The sequence below is a fragment of the Triturus cristatus genome, chromosome 4_2, assembly GCF_964204655.1.
Source record: "Triturus cristatus chromosome 4_2, aTriCri1.1, whole genome shotgun sequence".
In the NCBI taxonomy this organism is placed as follows: Eukaryota; Metazoa; Chordata; class Amphibia; order Caudata; family Salamandridae; genus Triturus; species Triturus cristatus.
In genome coordinates this window covers 163,459,469-163,474,375 of record NC_140586.1, presented here as the reverse complement: position 1 = coordinate 163,474,375, position 14,907 = coordinate 163,459,469, and the positions used below count along the sequence as shown (strand labels likewise).

Below are 14,907 nucleotides of genomic sequence, written 5' to 3'. Positions count from 1 at the left end.
AAATAAAGTTTTTCCTAAATACTCAAAGAGCTAAGATTAGGACATCCGAACCCAATGGCGGAAAAAAACAATCTAAGGATGGAGGGGATGCCCATGCGCACTGTAGTCCAGGGGAGGGGCCACCTATCTCGTGATACTTCGAAGACTCTTCCAGGACAACAATATGCAATCATCTGGACCCAACGCTAGGCGGCGATCTATGCACAGATATGAATTCAGCAGCCCACATGCCTCGAACCGTTAGCTTGCTGCTGGCCTGGTGTATCACACATCTTTTATATGCAGGCACTCAGTTACATGTGCATACTGCTCACATCATGCAGTGTTGGCTTGCTGCTGGGCTGGTGTACCACATATCTGATCGCAGGCACTCAGTCGCATGTACATACTGATTATATCATGCAGTGTTGGCTTGCTGCCGGCCTGGTGTACCACACATCTCTTATAAGCAGGCACTCAGTCGCATGTACATACTCATCACATCATGCAGTGTTGGCTAGCTGCCGGCCTGGTGTATCACACCTCTCTTACACACAGGCACTCACTCACCGTTCCAAGCCTCGTCTAGATCCTCCTTGGACAGCCAGAGCTGAGAGCTGTGGATGGTGCACGTATGGAACTGCGTCCTGAACACCACATCGCGGTCCTGGCCGTTGCTCTGCTTGTGATAGCACTTCACCTGTACTCCGGAGGAGAGACAGCAAAGAAGACGGTGAGTGTCTGCAGTGGGCCACTGACGTCTTACTCCCGTTCCCTCTCACGTGCATATAATTTATTATTAAGCAGGGCTCAACAGAGGGGAGAAGCAAAGCGAGGCAAACTCATTCATACTGACTACATTTAGCATAAAGTAACACACCAAAGATGTAACCCACAGTCACCTCACCCTACAGACGCACTTACACAGATACAGTGACTCACACACACTCCACTACAAAGCCACACTTCAGAACACACATTCTCCACACTTTGGTATGAATTACTTGGCGGATGTTCCATAAGGCACAGTCGTGTACCCTGAAAGCACTCTCCCTGTGGACGTACATTTAACTTGATAATCCACCCAACTACTAAGACGCAGCATTTGAAAGTAATATGCCAAAAACACCTAAAGATATTATCAACCACAAGTCAAGGGGACTCCCTTATCCACAAAACTTGAGAAAAGTCGTGGCTGCAAGTCCACCCCTCCTGAATATACTGCTACCCACACACACATTTTTAGGTCTCACCTTCTGAGTCATTTAGCTGTCTGTTGTCAAAAGACCTATTGTGTACAATACCAGTACCTAGTGGGCTCAGATCAGCCATTGGTTGGCTTTCTTGTCAATCTCGCTTGCTTCTTACTCGACAGCTTCCCTTTTTAGGCCAGGCATTAGCCAAGACCTCTTGATTTTACTAAAAGTATATATATAATATACATACTTAAGGGGGCTTTTAGTCAGCCCTCTTCACTCATTTGTCTGTTATTGTGTCATTCACATGTTTCTTCCATCTGCTATAGCATACAGCGCACTTCAGCCATTGGATAACTTCACTCTGAATGACTGCATTCATCCATTTTACAAGGACCGCACCTGCACACAGAGATGTTTCATTCAGAACCAGAGTCTACTATGCTTTTTTAGACCCAAATATGTTTGCTTTTAGCCAATGTTCTTTTTTTTATTATAGGCAAGAGACTGGCAGCTCACCCAACACTAAAGTTTTACAAAAGCCTTGACAAAGCAAAAAGGCTGGCAGCCAACACCAGAGCTAGTGTCCTTGCCAATACTTGCTCTTCTTATGTTTGTCTCTCCCCCAAGGGCACAGCTTCTTTTCCATCCTGTTAACAGGATGATTTGCATCCTGTCATTAATTACAGTCAGCAAACGACTTTTTTCTTTTGCTTTCGGCACTTTGGAGTGCATGGGATTTCTTACTCTGGCTCCCCGTCCCAGTGTGGTGCTTCCCCCTTAACATGTCTCTCCCTCTGCACTCTCTGTGTTGCTCTCCCACCCCAACTCTTCTTTTACCTCCTCCACCACTTCCCGAACCACTGAGCTTTTTTAATACTCTCCCTAGCCTTCTCTGTTGCTCCCCCACCCCTCCATGTCTGCTTGTCGGCAGCACTGACTTGCTACCCCCCCCCCACCACCCCATTCATCGTTTCCTCCCAAGCACCGTCCCTGTTCTGTTTTTTTTTAATAAGATTTTTTTTTACTCTATAGGTGGGCGTGGCATCTGCAAATTGACACTAGACTATTCCTTTCTGTAAATGTGCTTACACGCAGCTCGTATTTTTTTAAATTCACTGCTCCAAGATGGGTGTCTGACATCTTCGAATAGTACATTTTAAAAAAAGCCAAAATAGCTGCGTCGTCATGATGCGTGTCCACTGATGCATGGTGACGAATGTGCACACATATGTCGTCACTCTGAAACCAGACTGAGCTTTTTTTGCCAATGCTATTCAGCATCAGCAAAAAGCATTTGTAATTCCAAAAAGTCAGCCAATACCTTTCAAAGGTGAAACCCATTGGCTTTGCCAGGGCTTGTTGCTCTGTCTTTCCATTCACAATGAGTGTGTAGCATAAATCCTTCAGTGTATCATGAAGATCCCAGTTTGAATAATACATGCCTGCAGTTTTGCGACGCCACTAGAAAACCACAGTCGCAATGAAAGGGCCATTCTGTCGCCATAACCCTTGTTCCCACCTTCCCCTGCTGAAAATGCTTTGTCCTTAAGAAGTATTGCGTGTCAGATGACTGGCTTTGTGATAGAATAACCATTTATCCCCTTCAAGCCAATATCCCCAGGTTTGGCTACAAAGGTGCCCATGAAATGTCCCTCTTCCAGATGGCGGGCACGCCAACATCTCAAACACAACCCTCTCTTCGGGAGAAGAACCCTTGTCCAGTTCTACTGAACTGGACAAGTACCAGGATCTAATACACTCAGTACTTAGAGAAGCAATCCCTGAGGTTTGGGGTGGACCGGTTTCCTAGTAACTGAACGTGGAGCTGCGTGGTGCCCTTTTCTCTTCATCTGGGACTGAGCTGAATTAAGTTCTGCACCGGGTCCCTGATACCACTTCAGGATCTCCCCAGGGATAAGCCAGCCAGGCCTTCTGAGATAGTAAACTTGTGCAACGACCAGGACCCAACCAATGCAGAATCACTTCAGGAATGACCAGACTCGACGAGATGATCACAATAACAGACGAGCATCCCATCCCTGAGGTGTGACCATGCTTAGCAGGCATTCACTCTTGGCACCAATGACCCACAATACCCTAGTGTGGCCACCGGGTCTGCTGCCCCCTTCTGCTCCTTGACCAAGGCGTGCGGTTGGAGAGACAGGAGGGGACCCTTGCATGCCAGATATACCAGACCACATTTGACTCACCTCCCGAGGACCCCTAAACTCCCACACATGGGCCACGGCATTTGAAGACAGTTAGAAAAGTTCTACAGCCAAGGGCAGGTAACAAGGTGTAGGCCAAGTGTGACATATGGTGTCCACAACCTTTTCTGCATGTTGTAGAGCCATGAGCCACTGCGGGACACCAGAGAATCCTTACTGTGTCTGGTCGGTATAGATGGACACTGTTCTGACGACATGGCATGGGGTTTATAAAACTTCTGGGTGCCAGAAAACGTCACCTTCAATCACTGAAACCCACTTCAACCTTCACAGAAACACCGACACACACACCTTGTGACGATAACTTCAGGTACACACAGAAAACTCTTGAACATACTCAAATGTACGTGTGCAAAACTAGTGAAGATGCTTGCAGCGGCAAAAACCCAACTTGTGAATACTGTCACTGATACTCTTGTTCAAAGACACACGCTGTTGCGTCCACAACTAGTGAAGATACTTTCACTCACAAGAACACGACTATTGAATAACCTCGCAACGCTCTAAGATGCTCTCATTCACAGACACACACCATTTAAAAATACTCTCAGCTACACAAAGACAGGTCTTGAAGATACTCGGACCCACAAGTGCACAACTGCTGAAGATAACTTCAGCCATTCAAACACAACTTTTAACCACTGTTACTGACACATACACAACACTCAATACTGTCATTTTAAAGGCACACAACTCTAAGATACTTACTCGCATACAAAATTAGGGAAGATACTCTCACTCGTGTGAATACTCCTAGTAATTAATCTCACAACATTCTAAAATGCTCTCATTTACAAATGCAACTCAGGAAGATACTCTAAGCTACACAGAGACAGCTCTTGATGATACTCACAGCCACACAGAGACAGCCCTTGAAGATACTCACAGCTACCCAGAGACAGTTCCTGAAGATAACCAGACTCACAGGAGCACACCTACTGAAGATACTCACAGCTACACACAGACAGCTCTTGAAGATCCTCACAGCTACACAGGGAGCTCTTGAAAATACTCACAGCTACCCAGAGACAGCTCTTGAAGATACTCAGACTCACAGGAGCACACCTACGGAAGATACTCACAGCTACACAGAGACAGCTCTTAAAGATACTCACAGCTACACAGAGACAGCTCTTGAAGATACTCACGGCTACAGAGAGACAGCTCTTAAAGATACGCAGAGCTACACAGAGACAGCTGTTGAAGATACTCACAGCTACACAGACACAGCTCTTGAAGATACTCACAGCTACAGAGAGACAGCTCTTAAAGATACTCACAGCTACACAGAGACAGCTCTTGAAGATACTCACAGCTACACAGAGAGCTCTTGAAGATACGTACAGCTACACAGAGACAGCTGTTGAAGATACTCACAGCTACACAGACACAGCTCTTGAAGATACTCACAGCTACAGAGAGACAGCTCTTAAAGATACTCACAGCTACAGAGACAGCTCTTGAAGATCCTCACAGCTACACAGAGAGCTCTTGAAAATACTCACAGCTACACAGAGAGCTCTTGAAGATAGATACTCACAGCTATAGAGAGAGCTCTTGAAGATACTCACAGCTACCCAGAGACAGCTCTTGAAGATACTCAGACTCACAGGAGCACACCTACAGAAGATACTCACAGCTACACAGAGACAGCTCTTAAAGATACTCACAACTACACAGAGACAGCTCTTGAAGATACTCACGGCTACAGGGACAGCTCTTAAAGATACGCACAGCTACACAGAGACAGCTGTTGAAGATACTCACAGCTACACAGACACAGCTCTTGAAGATACTTACGGCTACAGAGAGACAGCTCTTAAAGATACTCACAGCTACACAGAGACAGCTCTTGAAGATACTCACAGCTACACAGAGAGCTCTTGAAGATAGATACTCACAGCTATAGAGAGAGCTCTTGAAGATACAGCTACCCAGAGACAGCTCATGAAGATACTCAGACTCACAGGAGCACACCTACGGAAGATACTCACAGCTACACAGAGACAGCTCTTGAAGATACTCACAGCTACAGAGAGACAGCTCTTGAAGATACTCACGGCTACACAGAGACAGCTCTTGAAGATACTCACAGCTACACAGAGAGCTCTTGAAGATACTCACAGCTACACAGAGAGCTCTTGAAGATACTCACAGCTACAGAGACTGCTCTTGAAGATCCTCACAGCTACACAGAGAGCTCTTGAAAATACTCACAGCTACACAGAGAGCTCTTGAAGATAGATACTCACAGCTATAGAGAGGCAGCTCTTAAAGATACGCACAGCTACACAGAGACAGCTGTTGAAGATACTCACAGCTACACAGACACAGCTCTTGAAGATACTCACAGCTACACAGAGAGCTCTTGAAGATACTCACAGCTACACAGAGAGCTCTTGAAGATACTCACAGCTACACAGAGACAGCTCTTGAAGATACTCACAGCTACAGAGACTGCTCTTGAAGATCCTCACAGCTATACAGAGAGCTCTTGAAGATACTCACAGCTTCACAAAGACAGCTCTTGTAGATAGATACTCACAGCTATAGAGAGAGCTCTTGAAGATACAGCTACCCAGAGACAGCTCATGAAGATACTCAGACTCACAGAAGCACACCTACGGAAGATACTCACAGCTACACAGAGACAGTTCTTAAAGATACTCGCAGCTACACAGAGACAGCTCTTGAAGATACTCACGGCTACAGAGAGGCAGCTCTTAAAGATACGCACAGCTACACAGAGACAGCTGTTGAAGATACTCACAGCTACACAGACACAGCTCTTGAAGATACTCACAGCTACAGAGAGACAGCTCTTAAAGATACTCACAGCTACACAGAGACAGCTCTTGAAGATACTCACAGCTACACAGAGAGCTCTTGAAGATACTCACAGCTACACAGAGAGCTCTTGAAGATACTCACAGCTACACAGAGACAGCTCTTGAAGATACTCACAGCTACAGAGACTGCTCTTGAAGATACTCACAGCTACACAGAGACTGCTCTTGAAGATACTCACAGCTAACAGTCAGCTCTTGAAGATACTCACAGTTACACAGAGACAGCTCTTGAAGATACTCACAGCTACACAGAGACAGCTCTTGAATATACTCACAGCTACTCAGAGACAGCTCTTGAAGATACTCATGACCACGTGTGCACAACTAGTGAGAATACTCTCAGCCACAAACACACAACTTGTGAATGCTGTCGTTAACAACTACACAGCACTTGAAGATACTCTTAAAGACGCATGTCTCTTGAAGAAAAGTGCTCGTGCACAACTAGTGAAGACACTGTCATACCCTGAGAAGACGCCAAGTAAATCTCACAACACTCTCAGAGGTTCTCATTACAGACACACACACCCCATGAAGGTACTCAGACTCACATGCACAGCTGGCACCCACTAAAACACAACTCTCACTGGCAAGTACTCAACGATCAGAAGATACTCCTATTTAAAGACACACAACTCTTGAAGATATTCTCACTCACAAGGAGACGCCTATTCAATAATCTCACAACACACTAAAATGTTCTTATTCACACACACAACTCCTGAGGATACGCCTACACACAACATAAAAAAACACAATTTGTGAAGGTAAATTAGCATGCCCTTAGCTATAGCTATCACCTCGTCTTGAGTGCCCAGTTGACGTAGGCCGATTCCCCATCCCTCCAGGCCATATATTGTTTAGCCGCCCCCTTACCCTTAGCACATCTGCCTACAGTTGGCCCACCACTACCTCTTTCATTCAAGCATCACACACCACACGGCTGTCCCTCACCAGAATGTCCCCCTTCAGCAGCAGGGCAGGCTCCAAGGTAACACCGAGTCTTGGCTTCACAGACCCAGCCCCTCGGTCCCCGAAAGAGACGCTGAAGGAAAGAAAGGAAAAGACTGTGAAAGAGTCATGTAAAATTTATGCAAATGAACCAAGGTACTAGTCTCCTCCACGCAAGTCTGTCACTAAAGGAACAGCAAACACTTCACATCAGCATTTAATTCTCTGATTCTCAATAGTTGTCACTAGTTCAGGGATGTCCAACGTAGGTCCATGAGGTTATGATCCACACCTGATTTTCTAGACATCAACTTCAGATACATGTACATACAGTGAAATCAAATGGAACCCATTTAAGTAGTCAGTGGACATCTTTAAAATGTGGCTTAGATTCTTCCATGCTGGACCCCAACTGCACTAGTTCACACCCATCCGGGCATCCTTGAGAGCAGAGTGCATGGCTCCATAACACATACAGACACACAACTCCGCCCTATGAAAACCTCGCTAGTGCTTCCTTCCCGCAAGTGCTGACTTGTCCATGGTGGGTATGTCTTACCATAGCATGCTTGTGATCATAGCTCACCTGCCATCGGTACATACTTCGCACCAGAGAATGTGTCTCACACATGCACAGTTACTGCCACTTAAAATCTCTCACTGGTGTATCCTTCCTCCGACTCTATGTTTGCATGTCACTGCTGCATGACCAGAATATGCTTCTCAGTACCTCATATTTTCAAATAAGAAAATGCGTCTCAGACTTGCATGTTTCCCACTGGAGAATGCTTCTCAATAGCCCGAGCTTGTCAATACTAATATTTTCCAGAAGAATGCTTTGCACCCCCACTTTTCACCAGAGAATGCTGCTCACCATCTTTCTTTGCCAGAGAAAGCTTTGTACCACCACTTCTCACCAGGAAGCTCATTCCCAGCACTTGTCACCAGAGACAGTTCTACTGTTCAACAGAGAAATCTCTTCGACACCCGTGTTCACCACAGAATGCTTCTTACCAGAAAAAGCTTGTCACAACTACCACTGTTCACCAGAGAATGCTGCTCGTCATCTTTCTTTGCCAGAGCGAGCTACGTACCACTACTCCTCACCAGGAAGCTCCTTCCCAGCACTTGTGACCAGAGACAGTTCCACTGTCCAACGGAGAGATCTCCTCGGCACCCATGTTCACCACAGAATGCTTCTTATCAGAGACAGCTTGTCACAACTACCACTGTTCACCAGAGAATGCTGCTCGTCATCTTTCTTTGCCAGAGAGAGCTACGTACCACTACTCCTCACCAGGAAGCTCCTTCTCAGCACTTGTGACCAGAGGCAGTTCCACTGTCCAACGGAGAGATCTCCTCGGCACCCATGTTCACCACAGAATGCTTCTTACCAGAGACAGCTTGTCACAACTACCACTGTTCACCAGAGAATGCTGCTCGTCATCTTTCTTTGCCAGAGAGAGCTACGTACCACTACTCCTCACCAGGAAGCTCCTTCTCAGCACTTGTGACCAGAGGCAGTTCCACTGTCCAACGGAGAGATCTCCTCGGCACCCATGTTCACCACAGAATGCTTCTTACCAGAGACAGCTTGTCAAAACTACCACTGTTCACCAGAGAATGCTGCTCGTCATCTTTCTTTGCCAGAGAGAGCTACGTACCACTACTCCTCACCAGGAAGCTCCTTCCCAGCACTTGTGACCAGAGACAGTTCCACTGTCCAACGGAGAGATCTCCTCGGCACCCATGTTCACCACAGAATGCTTCTTACCAGAGACAGCTTGTCAAAACTACCACTGTTCACCAGAGAATGCATCTCATTAACCCACAGTCCTAATCACAGAAAGCTTCTCAACAGCCAGAATCGTACCGCAAAGGAAGCACTTCACCACCACTCGTCACCAGTCTCACTAGTGCCCAGTTCTTACCAAAGACTGCTTCTCACCAGCGTATGCCCACGAAACAGCGGATGTGTCATACTTGTATGCACTCATCAGTTAAGAAACGTTTGTACCAGAGTACAAATAGAAGAGCACTGTCTTCACCAGAGTACAACAGGAATTGGAAACCAACACACACAATTTGGCATAGATTGTTTTTGCAAAGTCCAGGATCACTGGTGCATGCCGCTCAACAAGAACACACTGCTCGCCAGCTCATGCTCAGGGCAAATCTATGACTGTTCAAAGCACATGACTGTCACAAGTACAAGGCTGCATCAACAAAGAATCATTGCATCTAGCTAGGCAGCTGTCAAGAAGGACATCTCAGGACAAATGTTCAACTTCGTGGAGCACTGACAGCAAAATAAGGCAAGATTGCAAGGGAGAGACGGGTCTGCTGTTCAACCAGGGTGAGATACAATTATTTAATTATTATTATTACTTTATTATAGGCTTTATAAAGTGCAAGATTGCCCAAAAGAGTGTCCTGGGACTAAACCATCAACAGAGAGCGACCTGATGTTAGTAATATCAAATACCATCAAAACAGCCCAGTTTGCAGAGCTTTCCTGAAGGCCGGATGACTCATACAGTATGCAGTTTGCATGGCAGAGTTCCCCAGGGTGGCTGCATGGTGGGCAAAACAACTGCCGGCCGCTCGCATTTTACGAATCTTGGGCACCACCAGAAGACTAGAGATGGCAGATCATTAGGATTTGAAGGGAATGTAGGTCTGTGGATGAAGAAAGGGCTGTGGCCCTAAATGGCCTTGTGGTGGACAAGGAGTTTTAAATCGCACCCGTTTCAAAACAGGGAGCAGATGAAGATGCTGCCGATGCTCAGAAACGTGGGCCCTTCAGGGAAGGCCCAAACATAGTCTATCAGACATTTTCCGAATAGTTTGCAAGTTATGGATTCAGTCGTGGCCCATACAGGTAAGAGCGGTGGGGCGGTGGGACCAGGTGAGGGTGGATTTCGACGGGCTATGACCAGGGCAAATTAATTATTTATTTACTTTCCCCAGGTCATCGTCCGTCCAAATCCCCCCACACCCAGGCCCACCGCTCTTACCTGCACGGGCCGCGGCTGTATGGATTTGAGCTTTAGTATCAGATAAAGCAAATAGGAAACCGTGGATAGGACAGTCCGTCGGGTCACTCACTAGATTCCAGACGTGTAGACCAGCTGCATGGACTGGTAGATCTTCAGAAAGGGCCGGAACCCTGTGGGAACAAAGTAAAGCAAGTTCAAAATTACATGGACAGTAAATGCCTCACACCCACTCAAACTAACCCAGGATGCTGCACGGAAAAGCTCTGAATGTTCAGCATTATATTAAGGGCTCCCGGTTATACGGTATTCATTTATTGAACATTTCCGTCTGTATTTATCCATATTTATTTTGGGGCTATTTTATCTGTATTTATCCATATTTATTTGGTGTTTTGTGAATAGATGAAGCAGTAACTCGTATATATGTCTACATTTATTTAACCAATAAATGTGCACTCTTACTTTGATGCCGGTCCAATTTTGGTACATTTAGCAGACAAATATAATAAAACTAAAGCCACGTGAAAATGTTTGCATAATAGCACAAACATATGTTAAGATATGCAGTTATTTAAGGAAATTTAATGTGTTTTTTGAATTCCATATGCTGTCAATCTGCACCACTATTGACTGAATAGGGGCTCAATTTTCAGTATTTTTCCACTTTTAAAAATAAATACAGACTGGAAACACACTGTTTTCCGTCTGTATTTATCTGTAAAAATCAGTTAAAACAGAAAATTGGGAGCCTTAACGATATTCCAAGCTCGAACCTACACCATGTCAGAAAGAGGTGGTGGGCACGTTCAGAATTACAAGGCCCTCACATGCCTCATACACGCCTTGGATGGCCTGGCCTTTACACAGGAAAGGAAACACGTTCAGCCTTTCTATCTGAGTGCAGAATTCATCACCAGCCCCAAAGAGGCATGAATCCCACAGGTTAAATAAAGCATGCCCAGAATTACCCCAGGGTAGAGACAAAATGAAACAGTATTATGCAGAGGAGAGTAAACCAGTTTCAGATTACAAGCCAAGTGCAAGCTCTCACCAGCTCAGAAGGAGCTGAGACTCAGTAAGACAAAGCAAAAGCACGTTAAGAATTACAAGGCCTCAAACAAGCTATGAATATCTGAGAGCCTGGACTGGAAAGGAAATTCGTTCGGTATCATAACCAGAGTTTGGTTCACACCAGGCCAAAACAGGCCTGAATCCCATAGGCTATAGTAAAGTATGTTCAGCATTACAATGCCAAGACATGACTCACACTTGCTCAGAAGGGCTGGGACTCCATAGGGGAAAGGAAAGTATGTTCAGCATTACCGCCCCAGGCAGGGCTCACACCCCATATAATGCAACAGTATTCTGCTGAGGAAAGTAAAGCGTTTTCAGCTTACAAGCCCAGTGTAAGCTCACACCAGCTCAAAAGGGGCTGGGACTCTGTGGTGAAAATAAAGCCTTTTCAGCAAGACAAGGCCTATGCATGGCTCAAGCCCTCTCGGAAGAGCCAGGATTCTGTAGGGGAAAGGAAAGTGCAATCAGCCTTACAAGCCTATGGTATGCTTCACACCTGCACCAAAGAGGCTTTAATCCCATATCATGTTTAGCAGTATCACCTGATTGGCAGGGCTCACACCAGTACATAATGTGGCTATAGTCTGCACAGGAAAGTAAACCAATTCCAGCTTTACAAGTCCAGTGCATGCTCACACCAGCTCAAAGGAGATGGGACTTGTAAGCAGAAGTAAAGTATGTTCAGCATTACAAGGCCAGCACATGGCTCATAGACTCTGGAAGAGCCGGAAATTTGAAAAGAAAGTTGAAAAGGAAAGGAAAGTACATTCAGCACTACAACCTTAGTGTATGGTCCACACCAGCCCAAAGAGGTCTTAACCCCCTTCACTAAATTAAGGCATGTTCAGCATTACCACTTCAGGGCAGGGCTCACACTCGCGTTTAACCCAACGGCAAAACATTCAAGTGTAAAATCACATGCATTGGTACAAAATAAGCAGTTTGTAGTATAGAGGCAAAATCACATTTAGGTGCAAAGTCACCCTTAGGTGTAAAATCATCTTTGGTGCAGTAAGTATCATCCGGAGTGTGGAAACACTTTTATGAACACGCATGCACTTCAATTCCAGCGCATGAGCGCTTCGCTTCATTGTCCAGGCACTGCACTGTAGGTGGGTGGATTAAAATACTCCTCTGGCCTGATCCAATGGGAGTGATTTTTTCCGGCAATAGTTCGAGGGGCTGGACCAAACAAAGCAATGGCTGGAACGTCAACGAATGTGCAAAACCTGTGCACTGTAGGAGTGGCTGGATCTTGTCACTCTTACATATGTGTGGCTTCAATTCTTACTCTCCTTGACAATGAAACACTCAACAGGGTAGAGTGGCTACGGATGGAGTACAATTTGGGTTGAGCTCATTTTAGGAACCTCATCGCCCACAGTTTTTATAATTTACCCAAAGCTATTTAATATGATCTCCTGTTAGATAGGCATGAGGCCGAGATGGCCAACTCCCAGGAGCATTATTCAAAAGGTCACCAACAGATTGTTGTAAAAAAAGACACCAAATTCAAAATTCCAAGGGATTCCATTAGGAATAGTTACTAGAGAAACTCATCTGTGCAGAAGGTGCCGTTCTAATAACTCTTCAGGCAGTGCCAAATATCCTCACTCAATGTGGGTGATTTTTAAAGGCTTTGTAATTGACAGAAAAAGGATGCACCATGGTTTAGGAGAACATCAAGGGCCTCATTACAAGTTTGGTGGTGTGGGAGCAGGATGGTTCACCACAGCCCCGCTCCTGCACCACAAAACCCAAACTCTGCCCGCCCTCCAGATTATGATACAAATCGTTTTCTGGTGGGCAGGCAGCATGGTGGTCCCACGGCGGTGCAGGAAAAAGGCTCTAATACTGCCCTGCCATTGGGCAGCTACATCGCGTTCCAGCACGGCATGGACAGTAAAGTCTGTGCCGTGCTGGAACTTGGGGGAGGGGGGTGCTTGCGCATAGGGGGGCACAACATGTGCCCTCTTGTATGCTCCTACCTGCATGGGGCTAGGGGGGCCCTGTAGGGCCCCCTTTGTTTCCCCACTGCCAGCTTTTACATGGCGGTGCTAACCACCATGTAAGGCTGGCGGTTGACAATCTCAAAATATGCATGGTGGTGCACTGCACTAAAGCCAGCATATTCTTAGCCCCTGACTGCCGCACCACCACCAGGGAATACGGTTCCCTGGCAGTTGCGATGGTCAAATGGTGGTCGACCGCTAAACTTATAATACGGCGGTGGGATCGCTGGTGGAGCGGTGGCTGGACCGCCACCGCTGTGACCCGTGAGTCTGGCTGTCCATGGACCGCCAGACTCATAATAAGGCCCCAAATCTTAAGTATTCATCAGGACCTTCAAGTCAGATTGTGACAAGTACACTAAAGTAATTTGTAAATAGCTAAGGATATATCACAGATTCTACATACAGGAACACACAAAACAACCACTCCATCAGTGCTAGTAAGATTCCCTGGCTCTCTCGCTACCCAGTTCTGTGTAATGAGAGCTGGGACCATTACGTAATGTCACTATATAAGCTGAGATGTCTTGACCATCTGCTGTCTAGGAGAAGGTAATTCAGTAATGAATTACCACATCCATCTTTTCAGTGTGATAGAACAATCTCAGAGTGGAAAGGAAGAAGTAAGGGATTGTTGCCTTCCTCCCACTCTCGGGTCCCAGGGCCCTCTGTGACGCCATCACTTACCTCCAAAGGCCTCAAAGTCTGGGATGTTGGGAATCAGAACATGGTGCAGGAAGAGGGTCTGACTGTTCATCTTCATGGTGCCCGAAAGGAGACCACTGAAGTAGGTGATGTACCTGAAAGGGGTGAGAGTGTAGATAAGTGACCTATTGATTCCAGCATACAAGGTAGTGAGAGTGTGAATACAGAGGAATGAAAGCTGGAGACTTCGTACAGCGCCTTGAGACTCTCAGGGGTGATTTGCCGTGCTTTATAAATAATTGATTGATTTGAGTATAGAGAAGGTAAAAGTGCAGGCAGATAAGAGTACAGATAGAGGAGTGGGGGAGTGGCAGACGGGCTTTAGCAAGCAGAGTGAATCCTGGCAGAGAGGAGAGTACATACTGGAGATATATTACAGGGAGGCAAGAGAGTACAGGTGGTAGAAAGAATTGGGAGTGGAGAGAGTGGTGACAGAGTAATTACTGGTAGGTGAGAGAAAAGTGACAAGAGAACCAGAATGTGACACTGTACAGATGTGGCAGATACTAGCAGACGGAAGTGTAAACACAGTGGCCAATGTTGAGTCAGATTAGAAAGGGTAAGAGATTAGAAACTAAAAATAGCTTGGTGAAAGAACAGGTATGTGAGAGTGGTTGCAAGATAGAATATCGACCTCGAAAATATATTGAAACAAAAATACCACTGAAAAAATATCAAGGAACAAGATAACGACTTTACATACTTGTAATATAAGTACATGAATATTAACTTCAAAAACATTGGGGACCTAAATATCAACATTACATATGTAAGTATATGTATATATATATATATTCACTGAAAAAACCATAGGTTTTACACATGTTATAGTTAGCTGGACATTTTACTGATAAAAAACCAATGAAATTCCCCCGTTATAGTTACTGTAGGCAACTATAACTCACGCGACC

General features: G+C 45.7%; 1 protein-coding gene across 6 annotated transcripts in view; it reads right to left on the bottom strand.

The window, feature by feature from the left end:
* The window catches only part of TNS2 (tensin 2), a 345,238-nt gene that overhangs the window by 98,675 nt on the left and 231,656 nt on the right, over positions 1 to 14,907 (bottom strand). For all 6 annotated transcript variants that reach the window (XM_085600920.1, XM_085600922.1, XM_085600921.1 and 3 more), the window contains 4 exons: positions 13,979 to 14,091; positions 10,315 to 10,375; positions 7,210 to 7,300; positions 550 to 679 (listed from right to left, as the gene is read on the bottom strand). In XM_085600920.1, coding sequence (XP_085457046.1) covers positions 550 to 679; positions 7,210 to 7,300; positions 10,315 to 10,375; positions 13,979 to 14,091 — 395 coding nt within the window. The remainder of the gene's footprint in view (positions 1 to 549; positions 680 to 7,209; positions 7,301 to 10,314; positions 10,376 to 13,978; positions 14,092 to 14,907) is intronic.